Here is a 16,615-nt window from a genome sequence, read left to right as displayed (position 1 = left end):
TACTGAGATATGATTCACATACCATAAATCCACCATTTTAAAGTGTAGAACTCAGTGGTTACTAATATATTAGGTTGTGCAACCATCACCACTATTTAGGTCCAGAACATTTTCATCACCCCACAAAGAAACCCCTTACCCAGTAGCAGTCACTCTCCGTTTCTCTAAGGGCTAATGATGTTGAACATTTTTTCTCTCAAACCCTTTGTCCGTTTTTTTAGGTGGGTTATTCATCTTTTCATTGTTGAGTGGCAACATTTCTTTATATATTCTTCTTTATATACTCTTATCAGACGTGTGATTTGCAAAAAACTTCATTTTCTGGGTTTGCTTGGTATCTTTTGAAGCACAAAAGTTTTAATTTTAAGTTTAATTTTGATGACATCCAATGTATCTATTTTATCTATTTTGCTTATATTTTTGGTGTTATATCTAAAAAATTGTTGCCTAATCTAGGTTGTGAAGACTTATGCCTATCTAAGAATTTAATATTGTTAACTCAAGTTTAGCTCTTTAATCCTTCTTGAGTTAATTTTTACATATGATATGCAGTAGGGGTCCAACTTCATTCTTTTGCATGGGTATGTCCAATTGTCCCAGCACCATTTGTTGATTTCTCTTCTTATAAATTTGTTACATTGTGTTTTATGTCACAAAATTGATAATGTTCAGTTCAACTACATCGTTACTAATTTTCGACCTGCTGGATTTCTTGATTACTGATAGACGGATGGATCACAATACTGGATCTATCTATTTCCCTTTGCAGTTCTATCACTTTTTAAAAATATTTATTTGTTTGTTTATTTTGGCTGTGCCACGTCTTAGTTGTGGCATCATTGTTTATTTGTGAGTTGTTTTTTTTTTTGTCTGCGTTGGGTCTTCATTGCTACACGTGGGCTTTCTCTAGTTGAGGCGAGCAGGGGCTACTCTTTGTTGCGATGTGCGGGCTTCTCATTGTGGTGGCTTCTCTTGTTGCGGAGCCCGGGCTCTAGGCCTGCGGGCTTCAGTAGCTGCAGCACGTGGGCTCAGTAGTTGTGGCTCACAGGCTCTAGAGCGCAGGCTCAGTGGTTGTGGCGCACGAGCTTAGTTGCTCTGCGGCATGTGGGATCTTCCCGGACCAGGGCTCGAACCCATGTCCCGTGCATTGGCAGGCGGATTCGTTTTTTTTTTTTTTTTACATCTTTATTGGAGTATAATTGCTTTACACTGGTGTGTTAGTTTCTGCTGTATGACAAAGTGAATCAGCTCTACGTATATGTATATCCCCATATCCCCTCCCTCTTGGGTCTCCCTCCCACCCTCCCTATCCCACCCCTCTAGGTGGTCACCAAGCACCGAGCTGATCTCCCTGTGCTATGCGGCTGCTTCCCACTAGCTATCTATTTTACATTTGGTACTGTATATATGTCAATGCAACTCTCTCACTTCATCCCAGCTTACCCTTTCCCCTCCCCGTGTCCTCAAGACCATTCTTCAGAACCATTTTTTTTTGATTCCATATATATGTGTTAGCATATGGTATTTGTTTTTCTATTTCTGACTTACTTCACTCTGTATGAGCATGGACTAGCTTGACAATTAAAAACTCCCAGGGACCCAGTCTTGGGGAGACCAAAATTTTTGTGGGTTTTGCATCCAGGAACCCAAGCAGGTTCTCATGGAGAAGATCACAGAAAAATCCCATTTGAGTGGTCCTACCAGTTACTGGCTCCAGTGGCTTCTCCTCAGGGAAGTTGATCTCAGTTCTAATTCTTTGTGTTTGCCTGTCTTTCTAGATTTGGGGGTGGTGGTTTTCCCTGTGATCTCAATTCTCAGTGGATCTAAGAAAAGTAATTGATTTTCAGTTTGTTCAGTGTTTTTCTTGTTGCGAGGATGGTAATGATAACTTCTAAGCTCTTTGGATGTCAGAGCTGAAACCCAATGTCCTTTTACAGGTTTTTGAATTATTTTATTTTATTTTACTTTTTTAACCAATTTGTTTAACTTACATTTAGTAAATGTATAGAGTTGTGCAACCATCACCACAATCCAATTAAGAACATTTCTGTCACAGAAGATCCCTTATGCGTATTGCAGTCAATCCCTGCTCCCACCCCCATGAATTATTTTTTTAGTGTTTGCTTTGAGGCTTTCCATATATATATCTTAACTTGTCTGAATCTGCTTCATGTTTACAGTAACTTAATTCTAGTGAGATATAAAAATGTTACTCCTAGTATACCTCTATTTCCACTTCCCTTTTTGTGCTACTGTTGTTATACACGTTATGTCTATATGTTATGAACCCAGTAATACATTGCCATCGTTATTATTATTATTATTTTAAATTTATTTATTTATTCATTTATTTATTTTTGGCTGCATTGGGTCTTTGCTGCTGCACGTGGGTTTTCTCTAGTTGCTGAGAGCAGGGGCTACTCTTCGTTGCGGTGCACAGGCTTCTCATTGAGGTGGCTTCTCTTGCTGCGGAGCACAGGCTCTAGGCGCACGGACTTCAGTAGTTGTGGCTCACGGGCTTCAGTAGTTGTGGCTCGCAGGCTCTAGAGCACAGGCTCAGTAGTTGTGGCGCATGGGCTTAGTTGCTCCGCGGCACGTGGGATCCTCCCGGACCAGGGCTCGAACCCATGTCCCCTGCATTGGCAGGTGGATTCACAACCACTGCACCACCAGGGAAGCCCGCCATCGTTATTATTAATATAATTTTCTATTAATGAAACTGAGAGAAGAAAGGAGAGTGAGGATATATTTATAGCATTTGTTTTATTAACATTCTTATTTACTGTTTGTGTGAGGTGATACCTCACTGTAGTTTTGATTTGCATTTCTCTAATAATTAGTGATGTTGAGCATCTTTCCATGTGCCTGTTGGCCATCTGTATGTCTTCTTCGGAGAAGTGTCTACTTAGGTCTTCTGCCCATTTTTGGATTGGGTTGTTTGTTTTTTTGATATTGAGTTGTATGAGCTATTTGTATATTTTGGAAATTAAGCCCTTGCCAGTCACATTGTTTGCAAATATTTTCTCTATAGGTTGTCTCTTCATTTTGTTGATGGTTTCCTTTGCTGTGCAAAAGGTTAAAGTTTGATTAGGTCCCATTTGTTTATTTTTGCTTTTATTTCTATTGCCTTGGGAGACTGACCTAAGGAAACATTAGTACAATTTATGTCAGAGAAGGTTTTGCCTATATTCTCTTCTAGGAGTTTTATGATGTCCTGTCTTACATTTAAGTCTTTAAGTCATTTTGAGTTTATTTTTCTGTAGGGTGTGAGGGAGTGTTCTGACTTCATTGATTTACATGTGGCTGTCCAGCTTTCCCAACACCACTTATAGAAGAGACTGTCTTTTCTCCATTGTATATTCTTGCCTCCTTTGTCGAAGATTAATTGACCGTAGGCCTGTGGGTTTATTTCTGGGCTCCTTATTCTAGGGGTAGTTTTTTGAGACCAGTCTTTGAAATTTGCTGGTTCTCTCTACTGACCTAGCTGGCCTCTTGTGTAGCTTGTTGTTCTTAATTGAGAGGACCAGCCTTCTCTCATTTGCTTACCACCAAAATCTTCATTGCTTTTGCAAGAGACCTTAGGCTTGAATTTCCCCACACTGTTTTTCAACTAGAACCAATTCCTTTGAGGAAAGCTCTCTGTTCCTATAGTCTGTCTGCCACTCTGTTTACCTTTCCCAGCACAGAGCCTCTACCCTACAAGCGAGCTGGGGTGAGGGTAATTTGGTGCCAGTATTTTCAGCCTGCGTCCTCCCTCTCCATCCAACCTCTCAGCCACATTCACTAGGCATTCAGCATCTTCAACTCAGAGCTGAAGCAGTTGAGATACGCTAGTGAGATAGTGTGTCCTTGGGTTGGGAGTTGAGGGCAGAGGGAGCCCTCTCTTCTTGTCCACACTTGCCTGGAGTGCCTTCTGGCAAACTGAGCCAGGAGGAGGGAGGAGGGAGGAGGGAGAGAGCAGGTCATGGCTCAAATACCAAGCTCTCCCTGTTCTTACTGAGTTTTAGAATCTTTTCTTGAATAAATGTTTTCTTCATTTACCAGATGTCATTGGAACACTTTCTAGAGACTTTAAATGGTTGTTTTTATAGGTTCCACTAGCTCTGCTTGTTTCCCCGGGGGATGGGTCCACGTAGCATCTCATGCCACCATCCCCTTCATGCCACTCCTTGATGTCAGCCTAAAAACTTTTTCCCACTTTTATATTGTCTCAGTTTACAGTTCTGCCACTTAGAAGCTGTGTTACCCAGGGTGATTCACTTAATATTTAAGCCTTAGTTTCCTCACTTGTAAAATGAGGATAAAATCACCTACCTTGCAGGGTTGGTGTGAGGATTCAATGAAATAATGTGTACCAAGTACCCGGCATATAGCACAAGGTACTTGCTGCCACCTCCCATGTCTGCTTTATTCATCTTCTACCAGCTTCTCGTTGTTTTTTAGAAAAAGAATTATGCAATATTTCAAGCATACAAAGAACAGAGATAAAATAAAGTACACCCACGTACCCACCATTCAGCTTAAGAATCAAATTATAGCTGCAATTGGAGTCCTGTGTATACTTTCCAATATTTCCTTCTCCTCCCTCCCTCCCCCGAGGGAACCTCAGTCCTGAATTTGTTTTTATTATTTCCAGGAATGTTTTCATACTTCACTAGTTATCTTCAATAAAGAAAAATATGGTTCAGAGGCATTTTTCCTGTGATGGCTATGTAAACATCCTGTGTGGATAAGGGTAAATTTCTTAATGCCAATGAAAAGAGATCCCATCATGTTAGCTTGCCATTTATACGAGCACGTATTCTTTTTCTTCTGATCTGAGAACAGCAATTCTGGATAAATACCAGAAAGAAATGGTGTACCTCAGATGGCAGACTTTTGTAGTGTTTAGAGAATTTTCTGTTGTAATTCTGTGTGCTAAAATACTACTGACTCTGTATTTACCCATGTTAGGAGTTTAAAGTATAAATAACAGTAGAGATTCCTTCAAACATTATGATTTAAAGTTTGTTGCACAGTTAATTGAAAGATTCTCAACTTTGGGGGGAAATTATTATACCCTGTTTGCTTGACTTTGGTTAGTGATTTTTTTTAATTGAAGTATAGTTATTTACAATGTTTCAGGTGTACAGCAAAGTGATTCAGTGTACATATATCTTTGTATAGATATAGATATATATTCTTTTTCAGATTCTTTTCCATTATAAGTTATTACAAGATATTGAATATAGTTCCCTGTGCTATACAGTAGGTCCTTGTTTATCTATTTTATAAATGATTAGTGATTTTTTTGGAGAATTTTATAATATCCCTTGAAATGATGGAAGACTCACTGGAGTCCCATAGAACTGAATTTTTATCTTAGTGGTTTATTTACATGTAAGGAATGAAAATTAAATTAAAATACTTGGGGCTATCCTCAGAGGTGCTTCTAATATAATCTCAGCTATTTTCTAGGCATCTTGTTGTAATTTATACTGACATACTAGAGGCAAAGCATAGTTGAGTGAAATTCTCAGAAAATTCAGATTAAAATCCTGTTTTATATGAAGGTTTCAGCTGAAATAGGGACATTGGTGGATTTCTGCTAAAGCTGTAGATGCTTAGAAGCGGGAAAATCTCTGAGTCAGAGCAAGCCAGTTAGGTGAACTTCTTCATTTCAGCCGGCAGGTAGCAGTATCATACTAGAAATGCTTGTGACGATTGACAATGAGACCAGACGCAGCCTGAAAATTGTATGACTGTGTGTTGGTGCCTTGTGAAAAGTGCAGTGATGCATTATCTGAATTTGGAGATATAAGCAGACCCCAATCTTGATATGTTTGTTCCCCATATTTACATATATTTGAATGACTGCCCCAGTCTTTTGCTCGGCCCTGGGTGAGGTCTTTCGGGATTTCCCCTCTCTCTCCCCTTCTGGCTTGCTATTGTGGCTCTTATTTCTTCCTGGGAGTAACTTCACCCTTACAAAAATACCCACTTCTCTCCCGTGCTTCGTTGTGGCATCCATCCTTTTCACAAGGGAGAGGAACCCAGCAGCGTGAAAAGACAGAGGGGGGAGAGGAGGAGAGAGTTAGCGCCGAGGCAGATCTGGACCTCACTTCCGGCTCTATTGCGGCGACTACCACAAACACCACGTGTTCTTTTCCTCTTGTTAGTTTTATTCACTCTCTGTTTACCACTGTTGTCAGCAACGAAGACTTTGAGAAAAACTCAGAGCTGTGTACTTGCTTCCGGGACGAAGCACATAGGAAAAATTCTGAGACTAGATTCTGTTCTGTCTTTGAGGAACCAGGGAAGGGAGCAAGTGAGACTGACCACAAACAAAAAGTGGTGGGGAAGAAGCAGGCAGCCTAGTTTCTGGGACTGGATCAGTGAAGAAAGGGCTGAGTGAGATCCACCCAACCCAGTGTGAGCGGCAACCCCGGGGATTTTCCACTGGCCACGCCCAGCCCCCCAGCTCCTCATGCCTCACCTCCCCTTTCCAGACCACAGTGATTCCCACGAAAGGCTGGTGGCGAGAGAGTGAGGCGAAGAGGGGGGAAAATCTGGTCCTTTTCTAGCTGCTCTAGTTAGAGTTACCATCGTTCAAAGTGGAAATCTATGCAAAGATTCTACAGAAACACTGTTATATGAGATGGTTAAGCCCTGTAGTGTTATTATAATGTATGATACTTTTCTTCAGTTTTCCAGCCCAACCTAGAATATACCAGAGCCCCATCCACCATGCATTCTATAAGGGTATGTTGAGTTTCAAACAACATTCATACATTGAAAACTGCTTCTATTGTATCACATCACATAGACAGAACCTGTTAAACTTGAAAAGCACTTCAAACAGGCTGTATAAAACGTAAAAGCTGCATTTGAAAGACAGATTGTGTTTTGGTATAACGATATATATTTGCATGTTATATTTGTGTATGATATTAATTTGTGCATTAAATTTATTTGGCTAAGTAAAATGTGTCTTTGAGGATCTATTTATCATAATGGGCAGTGGCTTTATAAGGCAGTTTTGTTCTTTTGTTGCACTAGTCTAATGTTACTTTTTCCCCAATAGCCAGTGTTTTATTCTGATAGTGATCTCACGTTATATTGAAAAAATTTTTAAAATTCTTTTGTAATATTTAACAAGCCTAGAAGTTAGAATGCTGCATGGAAAGTAGTAAAGTACACGTTAGCATTTGCTTGTAATTGTTGTAACCCTTGTATCAATTAGAGTAGAACGTTGAGGATGCAGGTAGTGATTTACTCATGGAAAGGAAAAAATAAGACTTGTTTACCAAATTGAAAAGAAATTAGGAAAGTGATTTTCTCAAAATTACATACTCAAATGCACTCTCCAACTTCGAGTTATTTTCCTAATTATATTTTATATGTGATGATTATTTTTTAGTCTAAGCCAAATCTGACCCAGAGGCAGGTTAACCTGTGTTTCCCTAGTCGCTTGCATTAAGCACTATTTCTTTTTTAAAAATTTTTATTGAAATCTAGTTGATTTACAATGTTGTGTTAGTTTCAGGTATACAGCAAAGTAATTCAGTTATACATATAGATATATATTCTTTTTCATATTCTTTTCCATTATGATTTATTACAGGATATTGAATATAGTTCCCTGTGCTATATAGTAGGACCTTGTTGTTTATCTATTTTATATATAGTAGTGTGTATCTGTTAATCCCAAACTCTTAATTTATCCCTTCCCTACCCCTTTTCCACTTTGGTAACCATAAGTTTGTTTTCTATGTCTGTGAGTCTGTTTCTGTTTTGTAAATAAGTTCATTTGTGTCATATTTCAGATTCCACATGTAAGTGATATCATATGATATTTGTCTTTCTCTGTCTGACTTACTTCACTTAGTATGATAATCTCTAGGTCCAAAACACTATTTCTTCTAGAAGTTCTCCCTGCATTATTCAAGTCAACTCAGCTCCCACCCTCCTTTTTTTCATGGTTTAGACCTCAGAGATGGTCCATGCCACTGCTGTGTTCCACATCAAGCATCAGACAGTAGTGATTTCCAACAGACCTGGGTATGAACCTTAACTTAGCTATTTACTTGCTTTCACTCACCCTTTCTGAGTCTCATGTTTCTCGTCTGTAAAATGAAGATAACACCTGTGTTGAAATGTTGTTGTGAATATTAAACAAGAACAAATGCATGCAGAGATCTTAGCATGAAAGATTTTAGTCTTATAAACCCCAATATTTAAGGTTCACAATTTTAGTAGGAAGTAGGTTTTATCTCTGCTTTACAAATGAGTCAGCTGAGGTTGGTAACTGATCAGGGTCACTGAATCTGTTTTATGATTTCAAGTCCAGGGCACTTCCCTCCCCTTGGCTGCTTCTGGAGCAAGACTGCAAAAACTGATAAAACAGGTAGCATTGATGGTTAGATGTGACCACTCAGATGAGATCTAGCTTCCGTGACATCCCTGTGATTCTGCGTGACTCAAGGTTGCTGTGTAGCAGCTGAAAAGATGTCTTTTTCTCTCCTGCTCGCAAAAGCCAAGCAGAGGGAGAGTATCTATAGTAGGGGTAACCTGCAACCCACCACACCCCCAGACCCCCTAGTAGGTTATCACTGATAGCAAGTTTTTTTGAACACAGCACAACTTTTTGTAACATGCCACAGTTGGGAACCGCTGTCGAAGATGTATTCTAGGAGAATAAGTAGGTCATTTGGTAGTAGAGGGTTCCTCTTGGAGAGGGATGAGAAGATTGGTGGGGCCAGTGGGAATCCAAAAAGTTAAGACTTGATCTTGCAGGCAACTGGAGGTTCCTGAGTCGGAAAGCAACAGGAGTAAAGTGGTGGTTTGCAGGGTGGTTCAGAAGCCAGAAAGCCTGGAAGCTGGGGGGTCCATTGGACTATTGCAGTGAACCAGACCGGAGAGATGAAGACCTGAGCCAAGTCAGTGGCAGTGGGAATGGAAAGGAATAAACAGGCACAAGAAGGCTTGTGACGGATTAGATATGCATGGGTGAGCAAGGAGGGGGAGGGGTCAAGAGATAAAGCAGGTTTCCTTCTTTAATTCTATTTTGCAGAAATATAAACTAAAATGATCTTGCAGCCCCAGGACTCAGTATCCTATTGGTGGAAAGGAGACAATCCAGAGGGTGCTGAAGGGCAGAGAAAACCCAGGCTTAGACTTAGACATTTGCACAACATGCTTCCTAAGATATTAATACAGTCTTTTTTTTTTTTGGCCACACCTCGCGGTGAGATGTGAGATCTTAGTTCCCCTACCAGGGATTGAACCTGGGCCCTCGGCAGTGAAAGCTCAGAGTCCCAACCACTGGACCGCCAGGGAATTCCCTACAGTCTTTTTTTTTTTTTTTTAAAGCCGAGTTATTTGGGTAGGCTGCTGCACTGTTTTCAGATCCTAGGCTAAGTGATTAGTCATGCAAACATGCTGCTATCTGAATTTAGGACTTGATTCTGGCACATTACAAGTGGGTGTCCCAGTGATAGGGAGCACCCAGTGATAGGGAGCACTTGGTGAGTTACTCCCCTTGGCATCTCATCAGCCAATAACTAGAATGTTTGCAGTGACTAAGAAAAGATTTTTTCAAACCTGACGTTGAGGTCATATGATAGATCGTATGCCCCATGCCTCTGGGTGCAGGCTTCTTAAGGGCAGGGGTTTTGGTTTTCTTCACAGCTGTATTCCCGACAGAGAACAGAGCCTGTCACTTAGTAGATGCTCAATAAATACTTGTTGGATGAGAAAATAAAGCCAGGGATCATAAGTGCCTGGTTCACCGCTGTAGCCCAGTGCTGTGCGCCATGCTGGTTGAATTGAGTTGAAGTGCGTTGGGCAGCATTTGTGTTGGTGATACAAAATTTTTTTGGTTTTCTATGCTGTGAAATGCAGGAAAATCATGTTCAGATGGTAACTCTTTACATGGACTATTAAGCAGTAACAAAACTATATTCGTTCTTTTGCCAGTGATGATCTGGAACGATTTATGGAAAGTCAAGGTGCATCTAGCCCAGGTATCCTCATTTTAACAACAAGTCTCAGCAAACCTTTCATGCGACTGGAAAAGTATGTTACTCTCTTGCAAGAGTTGGAACGGCATATGGAGGTAAGGGAAGGCGAGCTATTTTAAGCTCCTGTACAAAGGGTGAGCCTCTGCTCTGGAGGAAGCAGACAGTACCGCCCCCAAACTAGCCTTACTGAGGAGTTCAGAAAAAACCTGGGTTTCAAAATTTACTTGATCCAGTCTTCCCTCTTCCCGGGCTTTTAGTTTTCCTCTTTATGCAGCAAAATAAGATGGGGACATTCTTTTTTTTTTTCCCCCCCTCTGAAGACTTTTTTAAACTTATTTTTACTTATTTTTTCCAGCTTTATTGAGGTATGATTGGCCAATAAAAATTGTATATATTTAGGTTGTACAACGTGATTTTTTTAAAGGTGTACAATGTGATGATTTAATATACACGTACATTGTAAAATCATGACCACAATCACGTTAATTAATACATCCACCACCTCACATACCTACCTTTTTTTTTTTAGAGAGAAAACTTTCAAGATCTTTTCTTTTTTTTTTTTTAAGCAACTTTGAAGCATACAATACAGTATTATCAACTATAGTCACCATGCTGTACATTAGATCCCCAGGACTTATTCATCTAATAACTGAAAGATACCCATACTTTACTATTAAATATTCATGATCATTCTCCCTCCCCTCTCTTCTCCCAGCCCCCGTCCTGTTGCTTCCTCAAGTCTCTGCTCACTGGTTGACTTAGGTTTTCTTCTGCCCTCTCATCTGTAGATGGTGGTTCTACAGAGAAATCTTCCACCAAGAAATCTTCTGTTGCTCTGATATATGAACCAGCTTTCTTGTGGGAGCTAAACAAAGCAAAACAGCATCAGAAAATGTACAGAACATTTTTCATTATAGACAGGAATGTTTATCCCTAGAGCACTGTGGTCATTCAGCTTTCTGACTCTGGATTACAATGGAAGATTCTGGTATTTCTTTAAAGATGAATAAATGGGTCCACTCTCAGTTTCTCTCTTTATGCAGCCATACGTCTCCATCAGCGCCCCCTCACATTTTTGTTTATAAATGTACAGTTTACTTGCAACAGCTGTAGCATAGCTATCACTTTTTCTAAATATTCAGATTTGCAATGAGGCCTGAGAATTGAATATTTTTGCCTCAAGACCCCAAATCCTCTTTATTAAAAGCCAATCAGCAGGGGTAGCTTCTTGAGCCGTTCTTGTGTGATGGAGCATAGGGGATGGGGGTGGGTGAGGAGGGCCCGAGGGGTGAAGCTGCATTTACCCTACTTGTTCTTCCTGTGTCTGGGGAAAGGTTTTGAGGTTTGAAAGGGTTTGATTATCTTTAAAGAAAAAGGTTGCACGCTGCCGGTCTTGTCAGCATTTGTAAGGATTGAAAGCGTGTACTCTGAGCGAAAGCACATTCTCAAGTTCTTTGGCCTGCCGGAATGAAATTTCAGTTAGGGCCCAGGACGGTGTTGACCTCTGGATGGCTTTCCAAAAGCTAAACCTGTTCACTGAACCGTTTGAGGTTTGCCCCTCCTTGTTTATCACAAAAATCCAGAAACGAGTGGCCCCGGTTTCTGTAACTGCTCAGTGCTGAAGTGCAAATAGACCCTTCATTTGAGGAAATAAAATCCCAGGAGCTCCTACTGCCTGGATCCTCTGTCTTGGCCCTTCTTGTCTCAGAGCCCGTTTCCATCCTGCTCCACGTGCTGGTGGTCACCTGCCTTTGGCTGCCTTTCGTTTCCCACCATCAGATAATACGTACCCTGAGTACAAGTTCACCATCTGGTGAGATACTTTATCCAGCTTTCTGATCATTGAGTATGGCTGCTGGCTCATGGCAGAGTAGAACTTGAACCTCTCAATGATCAGCTGATTTGCAGAAGGATACATTTATAAAGGAGTACCACCTTTCTTTTCATAAGCAATGCTATTCTTGGCTTGGGTCAGACCCTTAGTCTATTCAGCTCTGTATTTTATCACCCAAAGCTGATTGAACAGCAGATTTTGTCTTCCTGTTACTGCAGCTGAATTCCAGAGGTTAGCTGGGCATCTCCCGCAAGGAGCCCTACTTTCCCTTCATAAACAGTTACGCAGATGTGGATTCCTCAAAGCCATTTTTGAACCTGTTCACTTTTCAGGGTTGTGAGTACCGTGGAATTGCAGACCAAATATAATCAGCTTGCTTAAGATGGAGCACATGGTATGAGACCTGGAATGTTTTTCCGTCTGCCATGTTGAGTCTGCTGAAAGAAAATGGAGGCGGTGTAGGAAATGAGATTGGATTGATTTCTCTCTAACCACCACTCTGTTTCTGCAATTCCCTACCTCTTGTCATTTACTAACAACATGACCTAATGATGCCCCCCCCCACATAATTATTATTTATTATCCATGGTATAACAGCAAAAAGGCAAATGGGAGCTCTTGCCTCGATAACTGTACCTAGTATGTTGTTACCAAATATATAATGTGTTCCCAGCCATCTTAATTTCTTCATCACCTAATCATTAGAGGTGCTGAGATTCCAAATGCTCAAATGCTGTTTGATTTTTTAATCTTCAAGTTAGCATACAGTAAAACTGACTCTTTTCTTTTGGGGTACAGGTCTATGACTTTTAACATGTGTGTAGATTCGAGTTGCCACCACTAATGTCTCGATACAGAACAATTCCATCATCCCTCAAAATGTCCTCTTTGGATCTCTTTGCAGCCACACCCTCCTCCCACCCCTAACCCCTGCAATCACTGCTCTGTTCTCCTTTAATATTGTTTTAAAATGTATTCCTTTAATAGGATACGCATCCAGATCACCAGGATATTCTGAAAGCAATCATAGCATTCAAAACTCTCATGGTAGGTGATGCTCTAAAATTATAATTCTCCATTTTGTATGCTTTGTTCCTAAAAGAGTGACTTATGTGTAATGTTTCTTTCCTTCTGCAAAGGTCTCTAGAGTGGAAACAATAAGCTCTAGTGACCGTATCGCAGTGATTGTTTCATTTAATGTTGTTTTCCAAACATCATGCTTACCTGTGAAAGGTTGCCAGGCTGAGGGCGTAAAGCACTCACATTTGAAGTCTCTGCCACATTAAGCATGGCTGTGTAGGTGGGGGGTTTCCTTTTGTCTCTTTGTCTTTACCCCCGTGTTACTCACCTTATGTCTGTGCAACTCGTCCTTCACTGATTGGCATCAATACCGGATTCATCTACTTAGGCCGAAAGGTGTGAGTCTATTCTTTGCATATGAAAAAGAAATCCTTCATCAAATCTAAAAGGAAAAAGAAACCCGACTAAAATACAATTGCTGTATATAGAGTGCTATCAAAGTTACCTTTTATCTTGAATCTCGAGCACAATGGCTTAATGTCCTCTTGAACCCACTGATGTAAAACTGCTTGGTGGCATTTTAGGAGGAAAGAAAACGTTATTTGGGGTGATTGATTAAGTCGAGCTTAATTTTAGACATTTCTGTAGTACTCCAAGTGATGGGGATCACCGCTCAGTTATTGATTCTTGCTGTAAGGTTGTGATGCAACATTCACCATCACCTCGTTTTTATTGCTGTCAAAAGATCTGTACCTGACGTGTCCACAGTTAAACAGCAAGTTGAAGACCAGAGTGTAAGGTATCAGGTTAAAATTGCTGTTGTAGGTAAAAAATGGTGGAATATTGGCAGTTTGACATGGTTCAGCCTAATGGAACAGCCCGCTGAAACCCATGGCATTTATAATTATTTGTGTCCCTTCTCTTTTTTCCTATGTAAACTGAATATAAAATGTCTCATTTGAAAAATGATATTTCATTCTAATCATTTTACATGTTGTAAAACTTGCTTTGATGCTTATAGTATACTTATTCCCATTCTAGGCCTCAAAAATATGTGTACAATGAATTTATTTCCTCAAGTTTCCATTTACCTAAAAGGGGCAGCAGAGATTTTATAGAAAACACGCCCCAAAACAGTATGATAGTCATTTGGAAACAGGAACATAACTAACCATATGCTTATTTTCATATTCGATTTGGAGTGAATACTGTTAAATTATTTTAAGATAACCTCACATTTTCTGAAGCAGTGAGGTATATATGTACATAGTATATACTGTATACAAATATATAGTAGTCATACCCCACATATTATTTCTTGGCTTGTATTTCCAGTTTGTATTTGTGAAATTCAGTTGTATCTCTTTTTCCAATCCTTTTAGGGATAAAAATTAACTTAGTACTTTTTCATAGCAATCTACTACTGGTCCCAAAACAAAGTATAGGGCAGTGCATATGTTTCATTATAAGATCAGTTTGATTCACTGTGGCATAAGGAGTTTACTTTTTCTCTTTTTCGGTAACTCTTGGAGTCATTTTGTAAATTAAGATGTCACTTGGTTGGAAACTGAGTTAGAAAAATAAAATTGCTTTGTAACAAAGCACGATTTATGCAAAGGTAGACAAGATGGAGAGGAGCTGGAGCGAGCAGGGACACCAAGCACCAAGCAGATCTGAGCCTACTGGTCCTGTTGGATGTGATTCTGCTACTTGTCTTCCCCTACTCCTTGTGGGGAGGGAGAGGCAACCCCCTTCTACCACTTTATCTTGATGTTTTGCAAAATGAGAGGTGGCTCTTCCTTACAAAATGTTTAGAGGCTGAAGGCTAGAGATTTAAGGTAGTGGATCTTTCCGTCTGTCCCGAACGGACCTGGTGATGGGACTCGTGATGAGGAATAGGGACTCAGCGGAAATCTGATAGACAAGAGCCACTTCTTACTTTAGCCTTGTTTTAGGTCTGTTTCAGAAGAATTCCTATTTCAGTATGTTCTGCTTTGGTTCTGTAGGGGCAGTGCCAAGATCTCAGAAAGAGAAAACAGCTGGAGTTGCAGATACTTTCGGAACCTATTCAGGCATGGGAAGGGGAGGATATTAAAACCTTGGGAAATGTGATCTTTATGTCACAAGTAATGGTGCAGTATGGAACATGTGAGGTAAGAGGTTTCAAATCTCAACACCCTTTCTTCCGTCTTTTGTATATTTCTTCCTTTATTTCTTCTTCCATCAAGGTCAAATGCGCAAACTTTTCGCATCAGAAACTGAGCACCTGTTCTTTGCCCAGCCCACAGCACCAAGCAGAGTTCCATCACCAGGGACAGCCATGATCTCTGCCTTCAAAGAACTCATTGGAGACAGATTAAAACCCAAGCTGCAACTAAAAAACCAACCAAAATAGTCAATGCCACATCATGCCATCCCTACGATAGATTCCATAGAAGTTCAGAGAAGGGAGAGACCAAGAAAAGACTGTATGCAGATAGGACTTGAGGAGGGGGCAGTGAAGAGAGAGGGGGAAGATTTTGTAAGGGAGAGGTCACTCTTATCTCAGGAGAGAGCAGGAATGTGGCCTTTTTTCTTCAGCGCACTGAGGCAGCCAGTTTATTAGGAGCAGACGAAGCATCCTGGGCAGAGTGAAAGAGCGAATTCATTGGGTTTGAGAGAGGCAGGTTGTGAAGAACCGCGGATGTCAGGCAAGGATAGTTCAGCTGGACGCAGCAGGAAACCATGCGAGGCCTGAGTAGTAGAGAAACAGGGGTGAAACGAAAGGGGTGTTTCTGACAACCTGGCAGCTGTATATGTCAGCTAAACTGGAGGGGATGGGGCTAGAGACAGGCCAGCTGGGTTGGAAAGTGGTAAGTACCCCCCCCCCCAGGAAGGTGGTGGCAGAGAGAATGAAACTTAAGGGGCAAATATGAGACCTGTTTAGAAGGGAAAGCCTATAGGAAGTGGTGAGCCAGAGGCTAGAGGAGATGACGGATGTCATTGCAGACCTGGTAACTTTCAAGTGATGGTGGGTATCCAGGAGGAGATGACTTGTAGGCAGCTGTTGAAACGGTATAGAAATGTGGGTAGGAGGTCAGAGTTAGAGGCAGAGGTTTACATGCCCCTGACAGATGTGCCTTCTTGGGCAGTAAATATCCAGAGAGAAGCACGGAAGCCTGAAGATGGATTATGTCTTTTAGGAAGGGAGCGGGGTAGGGGAAGAAGGTTGATTACATCACCTGGTGTGATTTATGGGATATTACAATCGTCTTCTCCCTCCCCAGACATCTTCCTCTACTCCCTGACAGGTCTCTGTCAGAGATTCATTACTGTGGGTTAATGTGGTTACCAAAGGAGAAAGCGGGGAGGGATAAATTAGGAGTTTGGGATTAACAGATTCAAACAACTATACATAAAATAGATAAACAACAAGAACCTACTATATAGCACAGGGAACTATATTCAATATCTTGTAATAACCTAAAATGAAAAGAATCTGCAAAAGAATATGTATCTGAATCACTTTGCTGTACACTTGCAACATTGTAAATCAACTATACTTCAATTAAAAAATTGGGAAAAAAAGCAATCTCATTTAAAATGCAGATACCCTGGGGAAGGTTAATGCAGTGACTCTAACAGTCTTTCATACCTTTGGGATAAACCTCTTGGGTAAAGCAAGGACGAATCAGTGCCGGAAAAAGAAGACAAAGCAGGGACTTCCCTGGCGGTCCAGTGGTTAAGACTGCACGCTTCCAGTGCAGGAGGCTGGGGT

General features: G+C 40.7%; 2 protein-coding genes across 9 annotated transcripts in view; one reads left to right on the top strand and one right to left on the bottom strand.

Annotated features, from left to right (window-relative positions):
* VGLL1 (vestigial like family member 1) overlaps positions 1–16,615 on the bottom strand; it is a 569,192-nt gene that overhangs the window by 390,857 nt on the left and 161,720 nt on the right. The window lies entirely within an intron of this gene.
* The window catches only part of ARHGEF6 (Rac/Cdc42 guanine nucleotide exchange factor 6), a 110,641-nt gene that overhangs the window by 73,372 nt on the left and 20,654 nt on the right, over positions 1–16,615 (top strand). For all 8 annotated transcript variants that reach the window (XM_082377862.1, XM_082377856.1, XM_082377855.1 and 5 more), the window contains 3 exons: positions 9,958–10,096; positions 12,826–12,885; positions 14,865–15,011. In XM_082377862.1, coding sequence (XP_082233988.1) covers positions 9,958–10,096; positions 12,826–12,885; positions 14,865–15,011 — 346 coding nt within the window. The remainder of the gene's footprint in view (positions 1–9,957; positions 10,097–12,825; positions 12,886–14,864; positions 15,012–16,615) is intronic.

This window comes from Balaenoptera borealis, assembly GCF_965194805.1.
Source record: "Balaenoptera borealis genome assembly, chromosome: X".
Lineage (NCBI taxonomy): Eukaryota > Metazoa > Chordata > Mammalia > Artiodactyla > Balaenopteridae > Balaenoptera > Balaenoptera borealis.
The sequence above is the reverse complement of the archived record's forward strand: the minus strand, read 5'-3'. Positions and strand labels throughout refer to the sequence as shown.